We start from the raw sequence: 13689 nt of genomic DNA, 5'->3' as shown, positions 1-13689 counted from the left end.
CCTCCCACTCTCTACTGCCCTGTCTTGTCTCCGCCCCCACCACCCCTAGCCAACGGTTCTTCGTTCATTTCCCTGTGGGTCGCGGCTGTGATGTGGAGCGGTCTTCCCAGACCCCAGATTTGGGCTGTTCTTGTAAAGGGCTTTGGCCCGAAGACACAAATGCAGAGGCGGTGGCGCCAGACGCAGCCCGGCAGCCGGTGGTGATTCACACACCCGCAGCTCCCAGCCGGTTTCATTATTATACAACTGAAGCAAATCCCGCCCCCTCCGGTCCCCAGCGCGCAAGGGGCGCAGCAGCTCACAGGAGCAAAGACTAACTCCTCCTGATCTTTCAATCTCTCTCTTCCACACACACACACACACACACACACACGCACACACACGCGCACACACACACGCACACGCACGCACATGCACACACACGCCGAGTCTGAGCAAAAGGCAAACCACTTTGCAGAGAGAGCCCCCCTCATCCGCTCCCAGGTCAGGGTCTGGGGGTTGCGCGCCCCCGCCCGTGGCCACTTCAACGGCAGCCAGCAGAAGGGGGCTTCCGCAATCCATGTGCCTGCCTGCCTTTCCAAACACATGGGACAGTGTGCAATTTGGGTAACTTTTCACATCCTGTCTCCTGAACGCTTGCCCACAAATATTTGGGAGCTAGAAGAGGACGCCCCCTTCCCCCTCCGCCACCCTCCCTTCCGACCCCGCTCTTAGACTGACAGCTCCGGGGAAAGAGACTGGACTCTCACTCCAGTTGTTCTGCCAGTCGGGGAAACAACACGCTGTCACCGAGAGCACGAGAGACACCTAGAAAGCGAGAAGGAGCCGAGGCAACCCCTCCGGGTACCAAGCGCGTCCTAGCGCTAGCCAGAGAGCCTTTGCCAGGAGCTCCAGGAGCACGCGGAGGGTCACCGACCAGCCAGGAGAAAGGACTGGAACCCGAGCCGCGGGAATAGAAAATGATAGCAACTCACCTTTAGGTTGTGCGTGGGGTTTACAACGCAGACAAGTTGCCCAGCGGCGGAGAAAACCCGTTTAGCCTTGTAGTGCTGAAAGCGGAGGTGAATGAGATCTAACACAGCCCCAAAGCACTGGGTAAAGAAAAGCATCACAACTTTTGGGGGGGTTGTTGGCACAGGAAGGCAGCAGGAAGAAGCTGGTAAGTCCTTGGGCTCTGGAAGGAGCACAGCCTCTGAGACACTCCGCTCCAGCCCGGCTTAGCGTGCCTTCATATTCATCATCAAAATAAGACGGTTAGAATCTTGCAGCAGTGAGGCGGCCAATCAAAAGGACAGAAATGTTATCCTTGAGGTGCAGAGACAGCCAATAACAAATGCCTCCCCTACCGAAACTCCCTGATGAATTGAGCCTGGCGGAGAATGTATTATTGAACATTACCATAGATCAGCACATTGCATTTATCTTGTGATTACAGCCAACCATACATAATGCTGGGGAGATAGGCTGACAAAATTGATTGCTTAATGTGTCTCCATTTATTAATTGACTTAATTTAACACGAGAGCCTTTCTCAACGCGCTGGCAAAAACGTAAAGCATTTAAACCGCCAAATAGTAAAGCACCCTGCTCCAAAGTAGGCAGATGGATAACGCAGATCGTGGCTCGACACACCAGAGCTGCTTGGGAGAAAATCAAATATTACAAGACTCCGATTCCAGATAAGGATTTGGCAGCATGGAAACATGCATCTTTCAATCTTGTGCGCTCTGCGATTTGGATTTCAGCCCCCTGATAAATCTTACTTTCCAATCTTTATCAAAGAAAAGAATCCCTAACAAATAAAAGCATTTGCAGTTGGGAGGTGGGGGGATACATATATATACTGTAATTACTGAAGCCTGAAAATATTAAAGCATAAAGATGCACGGGATCTGCTGCTAAAAATAATGAAATCCCTGATGCGTGAATGCACACACACACACACACACACACACACACACAGAAAAACCTACACAGAGAGGAAAGTGGCTTGTAAAGCAGCAAAATAATTACAGATGTGGAGGGTCTTTGCTTGTCATTCATTTGCATATTGGTGGGCAGCAAATTGCTAATTAACCACTAGATTGTTGGAGACATTAAAATAGGGATTAGGAAGTGCACATACCACATTGTTTGCTGGTCTCCGGGAATGCCAGCGGCACATTTCTGCGGGAGCAGGCAGAGGGCATTCTAGGCTCCTGACGACACTCCCTCTCCAGAGTGGGGCTGGCGGGGGCACTGAGCCCACTCCCTGGTTCCGGAAAAGAGGCTCATGCACGGCACACCCAAGTGTCCTAGGGTATCTGGGGACTAGTTCCGATGGCTTAGTCAAGTGTTTGTGACTAACACAGCAGAGTTAGGTGTCTTTTGTTGTTTCAGCACCTGGGGGTGAGTTGGATCAGCCTTGTATGCGAATTGCACCTGGAGTGTGAGCCCAAGTTCCTTCCTGATTGGCCCTCACTCTGCTGGGGCGACAGTGCTTGTGTTGTAACGTAGGCAAAGCCTACACACGCCTGGGACACCCACGTCTGTGACCTGGTCAGACCAGTTCAGCCAACAACAGATTAAACTATAGGGGGGAGAAGGTACAGGTTTACTGAAACCAGGACGAAGGCAGGGATTCGTTTTGACCCGAATTTAAAACCACACCGATGCTTTAAGAAACACGCCAAACACTGAATTGTTGCTTCCATGTTCATTAGTGGAAACTTTGTACTTTCTAAAAATGACTGCACTCACACAAAACTAGAAGGTGACAACATTTGAACCGGTTAGAAACTCACACGCCGTGATGCGTGCTATAGGACATGAGTTCCTAGACCCTCTCATTATATGGTTCATAAATCAGGGTTGCTAGACCACGACCCTGGAATTTGCTTTCTGAAGTTTTCATTCTCCAGAAGCAGCTTTCGGGAGTTCAGCAGGAAAGCATTCAGTGTTCTTGCACTGCCTCACTTAAACAAACAAACAGAGATTGTATAACCTCAGACAGGTTTCTTAATCTCACTGAGGCTTGGTTCCCACACTTGTAACGTGGGGATAACAGAAATTTATTTGCTTCTCCGGGTCGTTGTGAAGACTAAGTTGATGTATCTGTAAGTACCCTGCACAGTGCCCGATTCAAAGCAGGCTCCCAAGTCTTGAGTCTACTGCATAGCTCTGGCAGAAGGGTGATTATTTGCAGGTATGTATTTTCTTCCTGCTCCCTGAAATATTTTTCCCTGTGGAGATTCACCCTACCACTGAGGGCCACACAAGCAGAGGGCACGGAAACAGTGGACTTTGCTCCTGCTGTGTTCTTAAGGATAGGTATTCCCGATATGAGCTGGAGGCCACCATTGAGGGCTGGAGACCAGGCCTAGGAGTCAGGACCCAGGGGCTGAGGAATGCATGGTGACATGAGCAGTGGGGGCAGCACCCCAGACCTGCTCTGCTGGATGTTTTTATTTAGTTCCGGACGTGAGCCCTTGCTCTCTCTACCCGAAAACTGGTTTCCGTTACGCTAGTTTAGGGTATTAAGCACATCATCTGTCCTCAGAATCAGTTCTCACAAAACTCATCCGTTGGAAAACGTTTGGAGTTAACCCTAACAGCAGATGTTCATGCTTAATGTCTCCAAAATAGGGTGGCATAAACCAACCTTCAAATAGAGATTTAGAGCTATGTCACTGTTTACCACTAAGTCCGGTCCTCTGCCATAGCCACGCCAACCCCCCCCCCCCGCCCCCGCCCCGCCCCGCCTCATGTTACACCATGATGTTCAGGGCTTCCCTTCACCTCCACAGCAACCAGATTTATATTTTATCTGGACTAGAAAGTCCTGACAAATTTTAATTCAAACCCTATATTGCTACTTCCTGTTACTTTGGGCAAATTGCTTTATTTCACTGATGCTTGGTTTTGTTGTCTTGTGAAATGAAGCTAATAATTTCCCCCTAAAAAGTAGCGTACAGATTAAATGAGATAATAGAGGTAAAATGACCAGGCCAGTGCCTGGTTTTCATAATAACTTCAACGAGAAGCTATTCTCCTCCTCCTCCTCCTCTTCTCATCAAAAATATTTTTGTCCAAGTCACCCCAAAGTGTTAGTGAAGATGTGGAACAACGAAAAAATTTTGTGCACGGCTGGAAACCACTTTGGAAAACTGTTGGGGATCATCTACTAAAGCTAAGCGTATCGATACCCTGTCTGCGGCCCAGAAAGCCCACTGCACGTGCCCAACAGCTGTGTGAACACGTGCTGAGCAGAAGACTTGCGCCAGGATTTTCACTGCAACATTGCAGCTATATCCACAGCGGTTGAAAACTGGGCACAGCCTAAATATCAACAAGAAACTGGGTAAATTACCCCATTTAGTCCTCCTTTTGCAAATAACTACCTAGACACGAAGATGTGAATTCTTTGCTACCTGCAGCCATGCAGGAACGTGGATCTCACAGATACGATTTTGAGGCACAGATGTGATACAGAAGAGTACATGTCGCGTGATTCCGTTCATGTGTCGTTGAAGAACATAGAAAAGGTAATCTACGGCGTCGGAGACAGGGCTGCGGTAACCTTGGCAAGGGCTTGTGGCTGAAGAGAACGCAAGGTAGGTTTTAGAAAGCTAGGTGTGCTCTGTTTCTTGATCCGTGCTCTAGTTTTGTGACTGTTGTGGGTTGAATTGTTTCCCTAGAAACAGATTTGCCGAAGTCCTGACGGCCAGTACCTCAGAATGTGACCTTAGGTGGAAATAGGGTCATTACAGCGGTAATCGAGTTAACATGAGGTCATTAGTGCGAGCCGTAATCCACTATCACCAGAGTTCTTATAAAAAGGGAGAATTTGGATACAGAGGCATGCACACAGGGAGAATACCGTGAGGAGGTCAACGGCAGAGACTGGGGCGATGTATCTCCAAGACAAGGAGCACATAGGCTGACCAGCAAACCCCCAGAAGCTTGGGGGAGGGCATGGAACAGATTCTCCCTCACAGCCTCCAGAAGGAACCAATCCTGCTGACATTTTGATCTCAGATCTCTCTTCTCCAGAACTGTGACACAGTTGATTTCGGTTGTTTAAGCCACCTGGGTTGTCGTACTTCTAGCTAACGATCCTAGCTAACTAACAACGATTACGACTATTTCGTGGAAATTCTTCAGGCCCTGAACTTACCAGCAAGGCACCTTTCTTGCATGTAAGATAAATGCTCCAACTAATACTAAAGTAACATGTGGATGAGCACATAATTGCATTTTGAAATAGTAAAGAACTCCATTAAGATTTAAAAAGCCTATTGAAGTAATAAGGGAAATACTTGATTATGTAAAATGTTAAACTCTGTGAAATAATGTCTAACAACCGAAATTGAAAACAAAAACCAGAGCAACCAACACGCTGGGGGATATATTTGCATCCCCCAACAGCAAAAGATTTGTATTCCTGATAAAGAAGCCTTGTATATACATTCTAAAGAACTAAAATCATATAGAAAAAATAGATGCAAAATATAAACAGATTACACAAAAGAAAAAAAATATTAATAAGTGGAAAATGTTTAATAGAACTAGAACTCCAAGAAATGCCAATTAAGACAAGGTAGCATCTTTTACTCGTCAAATTAGCACTTTTTTATTTTTAAACAATACTATCCAGCACTGATGGATCTTCCATGAGACTGACATTCTCATCTGTTGGTGGCGGTAAGACTAATAATGACAAACGTATAAATGCGAAACCTCCACATTATCCCTCTGTAGGGGACTGGTTGAAATAAACTATATGCATCTATATAATAGTGGCTATTAGCCTTAAAAAGAAATGACAGTTATCTCTAAATACTGTTATGGAATGAATTCAGGTGGTATTAATGTGAAGAGTCTTATGCATAAAATGCAGATGTTTATCTTCGAATGGGGGATTTGTATTTGTTATTTATGTTTTAAAAGTGGAAGAATAAATAATAAACTAAAAACAAGGATAGTGATAGGGGAGAAGAGGGAAGAGAGAGAAGGCAGAAATGAAGCCACACTTCTCTGAATTCACTTATTCTGTGGTTTGACTTTGAAACCTTGAGGTTATTTTATAAAATTGTGAAACAAAAACTAAAAAGAAATCCCCAAAAGTTAGAAGCGAGATGAGATAAATCAACAGTTTTTCAAGTTGATGGGATAGGCACCAAGAAAGGACAATTTTAGGCGACTTTGGAACATGATCATGTGACTGTAAATCTTTAGTGAAATACACCCTAAGGACAAAAATAAGTTAAATGTTCAGCTACACTTAGAAATCATATTGTTGACGATAGTGTTTGTAGTGGTTTAAAAATATAATACCACCTACAGAAAGACCCTGATCTTCCTCCGCACGAACGTGAGACGCTCATTAGTGACTTGCTTCTAGTGAAAAGTGTGGGAATGTTGATGTGTGACTTCTGAAGCTAGATCATCAAAGGAATGGCGTTTTCTCCATGGTTCTGGTGGATCTCCTGCTCTGGGGCCAGCCTTCATGCCATGAGGACATTTCATTAGCCTTCCAGAGAGACCCATACAGAGAGGCACTTATGTCTCCTGCCAGCAGCCAGTACTACTTTGCCAACCGTGAAAACGAGATACCTTGGAAGCAGATCCCTCAGCCTGGGCCACACCTTCAGGTAACCTCAGCCCAGGACACATTCCTTCCTGCAGCTTTATGGGAAAATCCCCACCAGAACTAGCCAGCAGAGTGGCTCTCAAATTCTTACTCTACAGAAACTGTGGCATAATCCCTGTGTAGTGTTGCTTTAAGCCACCAAGTTTTAGGATAATTGATCATGCAGCAATAGATGACTACAGAATTTGTGCCAGGAGTAGGGTGCTGCCGTTACAAAACCCTCAAGTTTAAGAGTAGCTTCGGAAGTAGGCCATGGACGGAGGTGGAACGTATTAAAAAGGCTTAGAGGTTCTTGAAAGGACTGTTTGTAGAAGCCCATGATCAAGGAGGGCTGATTTTTGGAAGAGTTTGTGAGTGTGGTCTTGTCCGAGTGGGCCACAACCAGAATCACAGGAGATCCAAGAGGTTTTTAAGAGAAGTAAATTGGCAGAAGTCCCACAAGCTTGGATTGAAAGGTGGCAGAAACAGTATAAAATGATAAGAGGCCTTAGGACCCTGAAGCTTCTGCAGGCAGGGAAGCAAGCTAAAACTCTTCTGCAAAAGACCTGGGCTGCCTTTCTCGATGAGATGAGGGTGACCTAGAGGGTGGAGTAAAGAGAAGAGAGGCTGGAGCTGAGAGCTAGGGAGACTCACTTTCAGGCATTGAGTCCTAGTCAAGGAACTTCCAACATTTGCCCCTGTGGGTTTTGCTATGGATCAGAGGCTTCTTTGTGTCTCCTGTTTTCCTCTATGGTGTGTGTGTGTGTGTGTGTGTGTGTGTGTGTGTGTTGGGGGTGGGGCTGGTCCATAGTAGTTACCCTATGCCTGTCCCACTGTTGTATGTTAAGTGTGTGTATATGCAAAGAGGTGGCAAATATTTTCTATTTATTTATTTGTTTGTTTACTTCTTTATTTATTTTTAATTTTATTTAAATCCAAGCTGGTTAACATACAGTGTAGTAATGGTTTCAGGAGTAGAATGTAGTGAACAATGACTTACATATAACACCCAGTCCTCATGCCAACAAGTGCCCTCCTTAGTACCCATTGCCCATTTAGCCCCAGCCCCCAACCAACTCCCCCCCCAGAAACCCTCAGTTTGTTCTCTGTATTTAAGAGTCTCTTATGGTTGCCTCCCTCTCTGTTTTTATCTTACTTTTCCTTCCCTTTCCCTATGTTCATCTACTTGGTTTCTTAAATTCCACATATGAGTGAAATCGTATGGGTTTTATCTTTCTCTGACTGACGTATTTCACTTAGCATAATACACTCTAGTTCCATTCACGTTGTTGCAAATGGCCCGATTTTGTTCTTCTTGATTGTTGAGTAATATTCCACATCTTCTTTATCCATCTCTTTATCCATCCAGTGGATGGACATTTGGGGCTCTTTCCATAATCTGCTGTTGTTGCTAATGCTGCCATAAACATTGGGGTGCGTGTGTTCCTTTGAATCAGCATTTTTGTGTCCTTTGGCTGAATGCCTTGTGGTGCAGTTGATAGATTGTAGGATGTAACTTTTCTTTCTGGGTCGTAGGTCTTCATGTTTTGAGAAACTGTACTCGAGGAGCTATACTCTAGGAATCCTGAGGTGTTTTCTCCACACCTGGACCTGATTTAGGTAACAAGATCCTAGACTTCAAGCTGATGCCGTAAAAGAATGAGTTTTGGGGAGTCTTTGGAAAGCCAAGTGTATTTTAACATTTGCAGTGTAAATCAGTAAGCCAGAGACTAGAAAGAAACATGCCTACACATACTTTGACATTGTTCTTTCAATGGGTGGAGAGTCATTTTCCTCCCTTTGAATATGAGCAGACATGGTGATTCACTTATAACAATAGAATGTGATAGACATGACAATGTATGATTTTTGAGCTGAGACCGTGAAAGTCATTGCCATTTACACCTTGCTGTCTTGAGTACTCACTTTAGGGGAAGCCAGAAATCATGCTGTGAGGACCCTCCAACAGCCCTCTGAGAACAACTGAAGTCTTCTGTCAACATCCAGCATCAGCTTGGTGGCCATGTAAGTAGGTCCCCTTGGAAACCGTTCTCTCAGCCCCAGTCGTGCCTTCACATGACCACAGCCCTGGCTAACGTTCTTCTGCAATATCATGAGAGACTCTGACCCAGAACTGGGCAGCCAAGCTGCTTCTGATTTGCTGCTTCCTTGACACTGTGACATCGCTAGTGTTTATTGTGGCTTCACGCCATTAAGTTTTGGAGTAGATTGATGTGTGTGCATTGTTGATGAAACAAATGGATAATTGTGTTGGTGTCATTGGGGTAAGAGAAAGGACCCACAGGCTTAAGATTGATAAGGTTTAAAAAATACTGTAGGCTTAAAGTCAAATGGCAGTAATTGCAATGGGATATTTTATGTTAAGGAGCAGCCAGAGGAGAAGGAGGAAGAAGAGGAGGAAAGGGAGAGCAAAAGCAAAGTTTGTTAATTCTATCCACAGAAAAGACCTTGAAAAATGAGTACCTTAAAACCCAGATTGCAGCTTCTATATAAATTTTCCCCCTGGAAAACCAACAAACTAGATATTTATGAAGAAATGGCTAGTTCCAGATCTGGAGCAGAAAATGTTTCAGATGAGCCTGGAGCATCTCATCACACCAAAAAGTAACGAGGCGATAAAAAAAAAAAACCCAAAAAACAAAAAACTAGAAAAAATGCTAGAGTCTTCTTAAGGATTCAGAAAGCAATGCAAAGAGGCCCCTACTGGCCAAAGATGGGACAATTGAAGCATGATTAAGAATAATAACTGTAATGGATTAAAACATATCAAATATGTTTAAATGAATTCAGAATGATACTAGAAAAACTTATTAGTTCCCTTTGGATCGTACTTGGCACTCAGTTCATTATCGTGATAGCTAGTGAATACAAGGAATAAATTAGGCCTTTATCCTACCTTTCTTCTATGAACTGTACCTGAGTATAATTAAATAGGCAACGAGAAGTTGTTTCTGTCTGTAGAAGGACTCCAGTTCACAGATGAAGAAATAATGGTGAAATGAGAATCTACTTTTTTGAAATTCCTAATGGATCTGGATATCAGAGGAAGATAGCCAGGCAGGCACTGCGTGCCATCGGGGAGGTCTACAGCACTGTTTGCAAAGCATTCTTGCCAAAGTGACAAATGCACATTGATCACACTTCCAGGTTTAGCTACCAATTTTTAGGAAATGTAGGGGACAGAGGAACGTGCTAAATGGCAACATGGGGACCTGAGTAGCAAATTCCAGGTTGGATAAATGACCGGGTTCTTTAACCAATAACACAGACATTGCAGAGACAGAGAGAGAGAAGGATGGGAGACAGAGAGAGAGAGAGAGAGAGAGAGAAAGTGCATGTTTCAAATAGTTTTTATAACATGCAGAGGTGCCTGGTGTATATTGAATTAGGCAAATCAGGATATAAAATTGCATTTATAAAATAAATCCATCTTATGTTTTAAAAGTAACATATGGCACAAAAGAAAAAAAATGTAAAAAATCGTAACGGTGTCTGTGGGCAGCAGGGTTGCTGGTGGTATTTAAATATTGTTCTATATTTTCCCAATCTGCTTTAAGATACAAATATTATTTTTATAATCGGTACATTATCTCTTTGTTGGAATAGGACAAGTAGATAAATTAGTCAACATATGTCTAGAGTCAGCAAAAATGCTTATAAATCTAAAGTACTTGTTTTTTCACACGGTAGCCCTGTGATTCCATCCATGGAGATTCTGTTTTCTGCCATAACATGGACTAACCCCGTTGGGTTGTAATGTGCTGGGGGGGTCCTGACTCCCTGGCAGCCGCATATGTTTGACTAAGGGTCCTACGGGAAAACCCGAAACCAGAGGAATGAATTGGCCCTTCTAGCTTTGAGACAGGTCTGTAATTCAGCGTGTGAATTACGAAGTCTGACTTTTGGTGGATGACGAACAGGAAGAGGAAACAAACAGCCTCAACGTAGCTCAGGTTGGGTACAGATGGTCCAAAAGCAACAAGTTTATTCTGTAACGTTGCCAAGGCAACAGCAGCTGCTTCTGTGGCGGCGGGTGGGGGAGGGGAAAAGCAGTGGAAATGAAGAAGCAGAATGATTCCGTAAATCTTTCCTAGGGAAATAGGGACGGATGCTATAAAATATTGAATATTCTCTGGGTGAACGTACTACCATAACACATGAAGCGTCATCAGTAAAAGGAAGGGCAAATGGTGTGTTTCATATTCTAATCTGCCTGGACCCCAATAGGAGTCTGGTGCCTGTTGTCATCCTGTCATCTTCCCTTCCATGGCTCCAAACAGCGGTAGACGGGGCCTTCTTAGAGCTCCGTCCCCTTGAGTGTTAAAACACATTGACGTTTTCTTGTGACAGTTACGGCGGCATCTATTCACAAGGCTGAAAGATGCTTATTAGGTTTTCACTATGTCTGGACTTGAGTGGGAAGAAGAGAGGAAAGGGATACTTCGGTCTTTCCCCTCCTCTTCTCCTCCCCCTCACTCCTGCTTCCGTTCTTTTTAGCTGCAGAGGAAGAAGATCAAGGAAGGAGAGTGTGGCAGTGAGAAGAGAGCGAGAACAGCAGGTCCGGGGAATGTGCTAGAGATATTTTCAGCCAACGGGTAGTGCAGCCAGCAGGCTACCTGGCCAGAAGGCGGCCCCCTGGGGTCACCGGGAGCCTGGGAGGAGCTGAGTCAGGAGCCCAGCTCTGCAGGTAATGAGGGAGGGGTCAGAGTTGGACATGAAGACAGAGGTTTGGAAACGATCAGTGGGACATGTGGAGCATCTCAGTCGTTCTCCAGGTGGAGACGCTCTGAACGCACCGGCTCCGGGAAAGACTCTCTTCCCTCCAGAACCTCATTTCGTGTGCTCAGAACCTGGGACAATGTTTGGTTGGTTTTCACGTGCGCTCAAGTAAAGAGAATTTAGAGCCCTGCTCCTGCCCAGTTGGTACTGAATGTTTTTTCAAATGCCAAACCACTTTTACAACAATGCAGGGTGGCATAGAGGTCGAAAGCCTGAACTTGGGAGTCAGGCAGGCCAGCCGAACCTGGATCTGAACCCCAGGCCCGCCACCTGGAGCTGCTCATACTATTTGGTTGGAGTCACGTTGACAAGGTTAACCGCGGGGAACTCAGCCTCCCCAGGCCTCAGCTTCCTCTTCAGTCAATGTGGGCCCAAGGCCAACCCCCTAGTGTTGGGTTGTGAATTTGGCACAGCACCTGGGACGTTACTATTTCATCATTGTCATTTGAACTTGTCTTTGAAAAGTAGGATGGAATGGAGTTAGTTTATCTATGCTTGCTTCTTGACTTTGGGAGTGACACTAGATAAGGTGGAAACCCTGACCAGAAAGCTCTGTCACGAGTTGACAATGGACACATTGTTGACAATTGCTGACAATTGGCTCACATAGTTGTAGAGGCTGCAAGTTCAAAATCTGCAGGGCAGACCAGCAGCCTGCAGGTGCAGGGAAGATTTGATGCAGTTCAAGTCCAAACGCAGTCCGGAGGCAGAATTTCCTCATTCTCCGGGGAGGTCGTTTTTTTCCTGTTAAGCCCTTTGGTTGGGTAGATGATGCCTGCCCACCTTGTGAAGAGTAATTTGCTTCACTCAGAGTCTGCCGATATAAATGTTAACTCACTGGGGAAAAAAATCACTTTCACAGAAATATCTAGAATAATGTTTGACCAAATATCTGAGTACCGTGGCCTAGCCAAGTTGACAGAAAAATTAACCATCGCAGGGCCCTTAGAGCCCTGTCCGAACTTTGGTATCTCCTCACGAATCAGTAACCGTGACCCTAGAGAGTCACTCACACAGTGAAGAGGGTCCCATTAATACACTTAATGTCATGGCATCTGTAGAATAGCTGGGACCAGATTTCACTGTTTTCATGATCTGTGCTGTACCCTTCCTCAGGAAAAAGTCAAAGCGTGACCAAAGTTGATAGCAGGAAATATGTAAAAATGGCAATTTTTGCCATAGATCCTGGGGCTAATAATATGTATTTATTCCAATGTCTTAAATCTTAAGTGAAAGAGTGGAATATTTAAAGGGAACACTGGGGGCGCCTGGGTGGCTCAGTCAGTTAAATGTCTGACTTCGGCTCAAGTCTTGATCTCACGGTTCATGAGTTCGAGCCCCGCATTGGGCTCGCCCTGGTGGTGCAGAGCCTGCTTTGGGTCCTTTCTCTCTCTCTCTCTCTCTCTGTCTCTCAAAATAAATAATAAAACCTTAGAAAAGTAAAATAAAAAATAAAGGGAGCACTAGACTGGGGACCAGAGGTTCTAAACCCTAGCAAAGTGGATGTTTATACCTGCACCAAAAAATGTAGCCGTAGGGAGGATTTGCTATAATAATCTATGTAAAAGCACACAGATATCAACTCTACTCAAATCTGGAAAAGGGTTGAAAGCTGAAACCTTGCCGGGGGTAATCTAACTTTCTCAGAAGAGCTGTATAAACAGAAAACATTGCTGCTTTTAAAACAGAAGGGAAGGCAAGAGGGAACCAAGCCACATATCTCAGGCTGACACCTTGTTCTTCTCTTTCTTCTTTCTCTTAAGCAAAATTTCACTATGTTTTGACAGCGCTTCTCAGTTAGTCTTCCAGTTTATGGCTTCCTGCCCATCTTCCTTTGTTTGGTGCACACGAGTGGTGCAGAGCTCTTTCTGTAAGCTGCTGTCAGGGAGTGTTGGGAGTCCAAGGGCAAAGATGACCTACAGGACTTTAAAAGGTGCCTTTCATGGGTCTAGGGAAAGAGGATTTCTTAGACGCTGTTGCTAAAAGTGTAAATCAGTATGATGTCCTGGAGTACAGTTGGGAAATACAGAGCAACTGCCTCAAAAGTGTGTATTTCTGGTCTAAGAAGTTTATCCTAAGAAAGTAACAGATAAGTATGTGAAACATACAAAGGATACTCTTTTAACAATGAATGGCTGTAAGTAACCTAAATGTCCAAAGGTATACAGGATTGAATAAATGAATTACAGTTCATCTTAAAAATAGAATTATTTGGGGCACTGGGTGGCTCAGTTGGTTAAGGGGCCAACTTTGGCTCAGGTCATATCTCACAGCTCCTG

General features: G+C 44.8%; 1 protein-coding gene across 1 annotated transcript in view; it reads right to left on the bottom strand.

The window, feature by feature from the left end:
• Positions 1-1118, bottom strand: part of SIAH3 (siah E3 ubiquitin protein ligase family member 3) — a 68243-nt gene extending 67125 nt beyond the window's left edge. The window contains exon 1 of the mRNA XM_042921019.1: positions 975-1118. Coding sequence (XP_042776953.1) covers positions 975-1109 — 135 coding nt within the window. The 5' untranslated portion in view covers positions 1110-1118. The remainder of the gene's footprint in view (positions 1-974) is intronic.
• Between the last annotated feature and the right edge of the window lie 12571 nt (positions 1119-13689).

Source organism: Panthera leo, chromosome A1 (genome assembly GCF_018350215.1).
Source record: "Panthera leo isolate Ple1 chromosome A1, P.leo_Ple1_pat1.1, whole genome shotgun sequence".
Taxonomy (NCBI): Eukaryota; Metazoa; Chordata; class Mammalia; order Carnivora; family Felidae; genus Panthera; species Panthera leo.
Note: the sequence above shows the minus strand (reverse complement) of the source record. Positions and strands in the feature narration are given on the sequence as shown.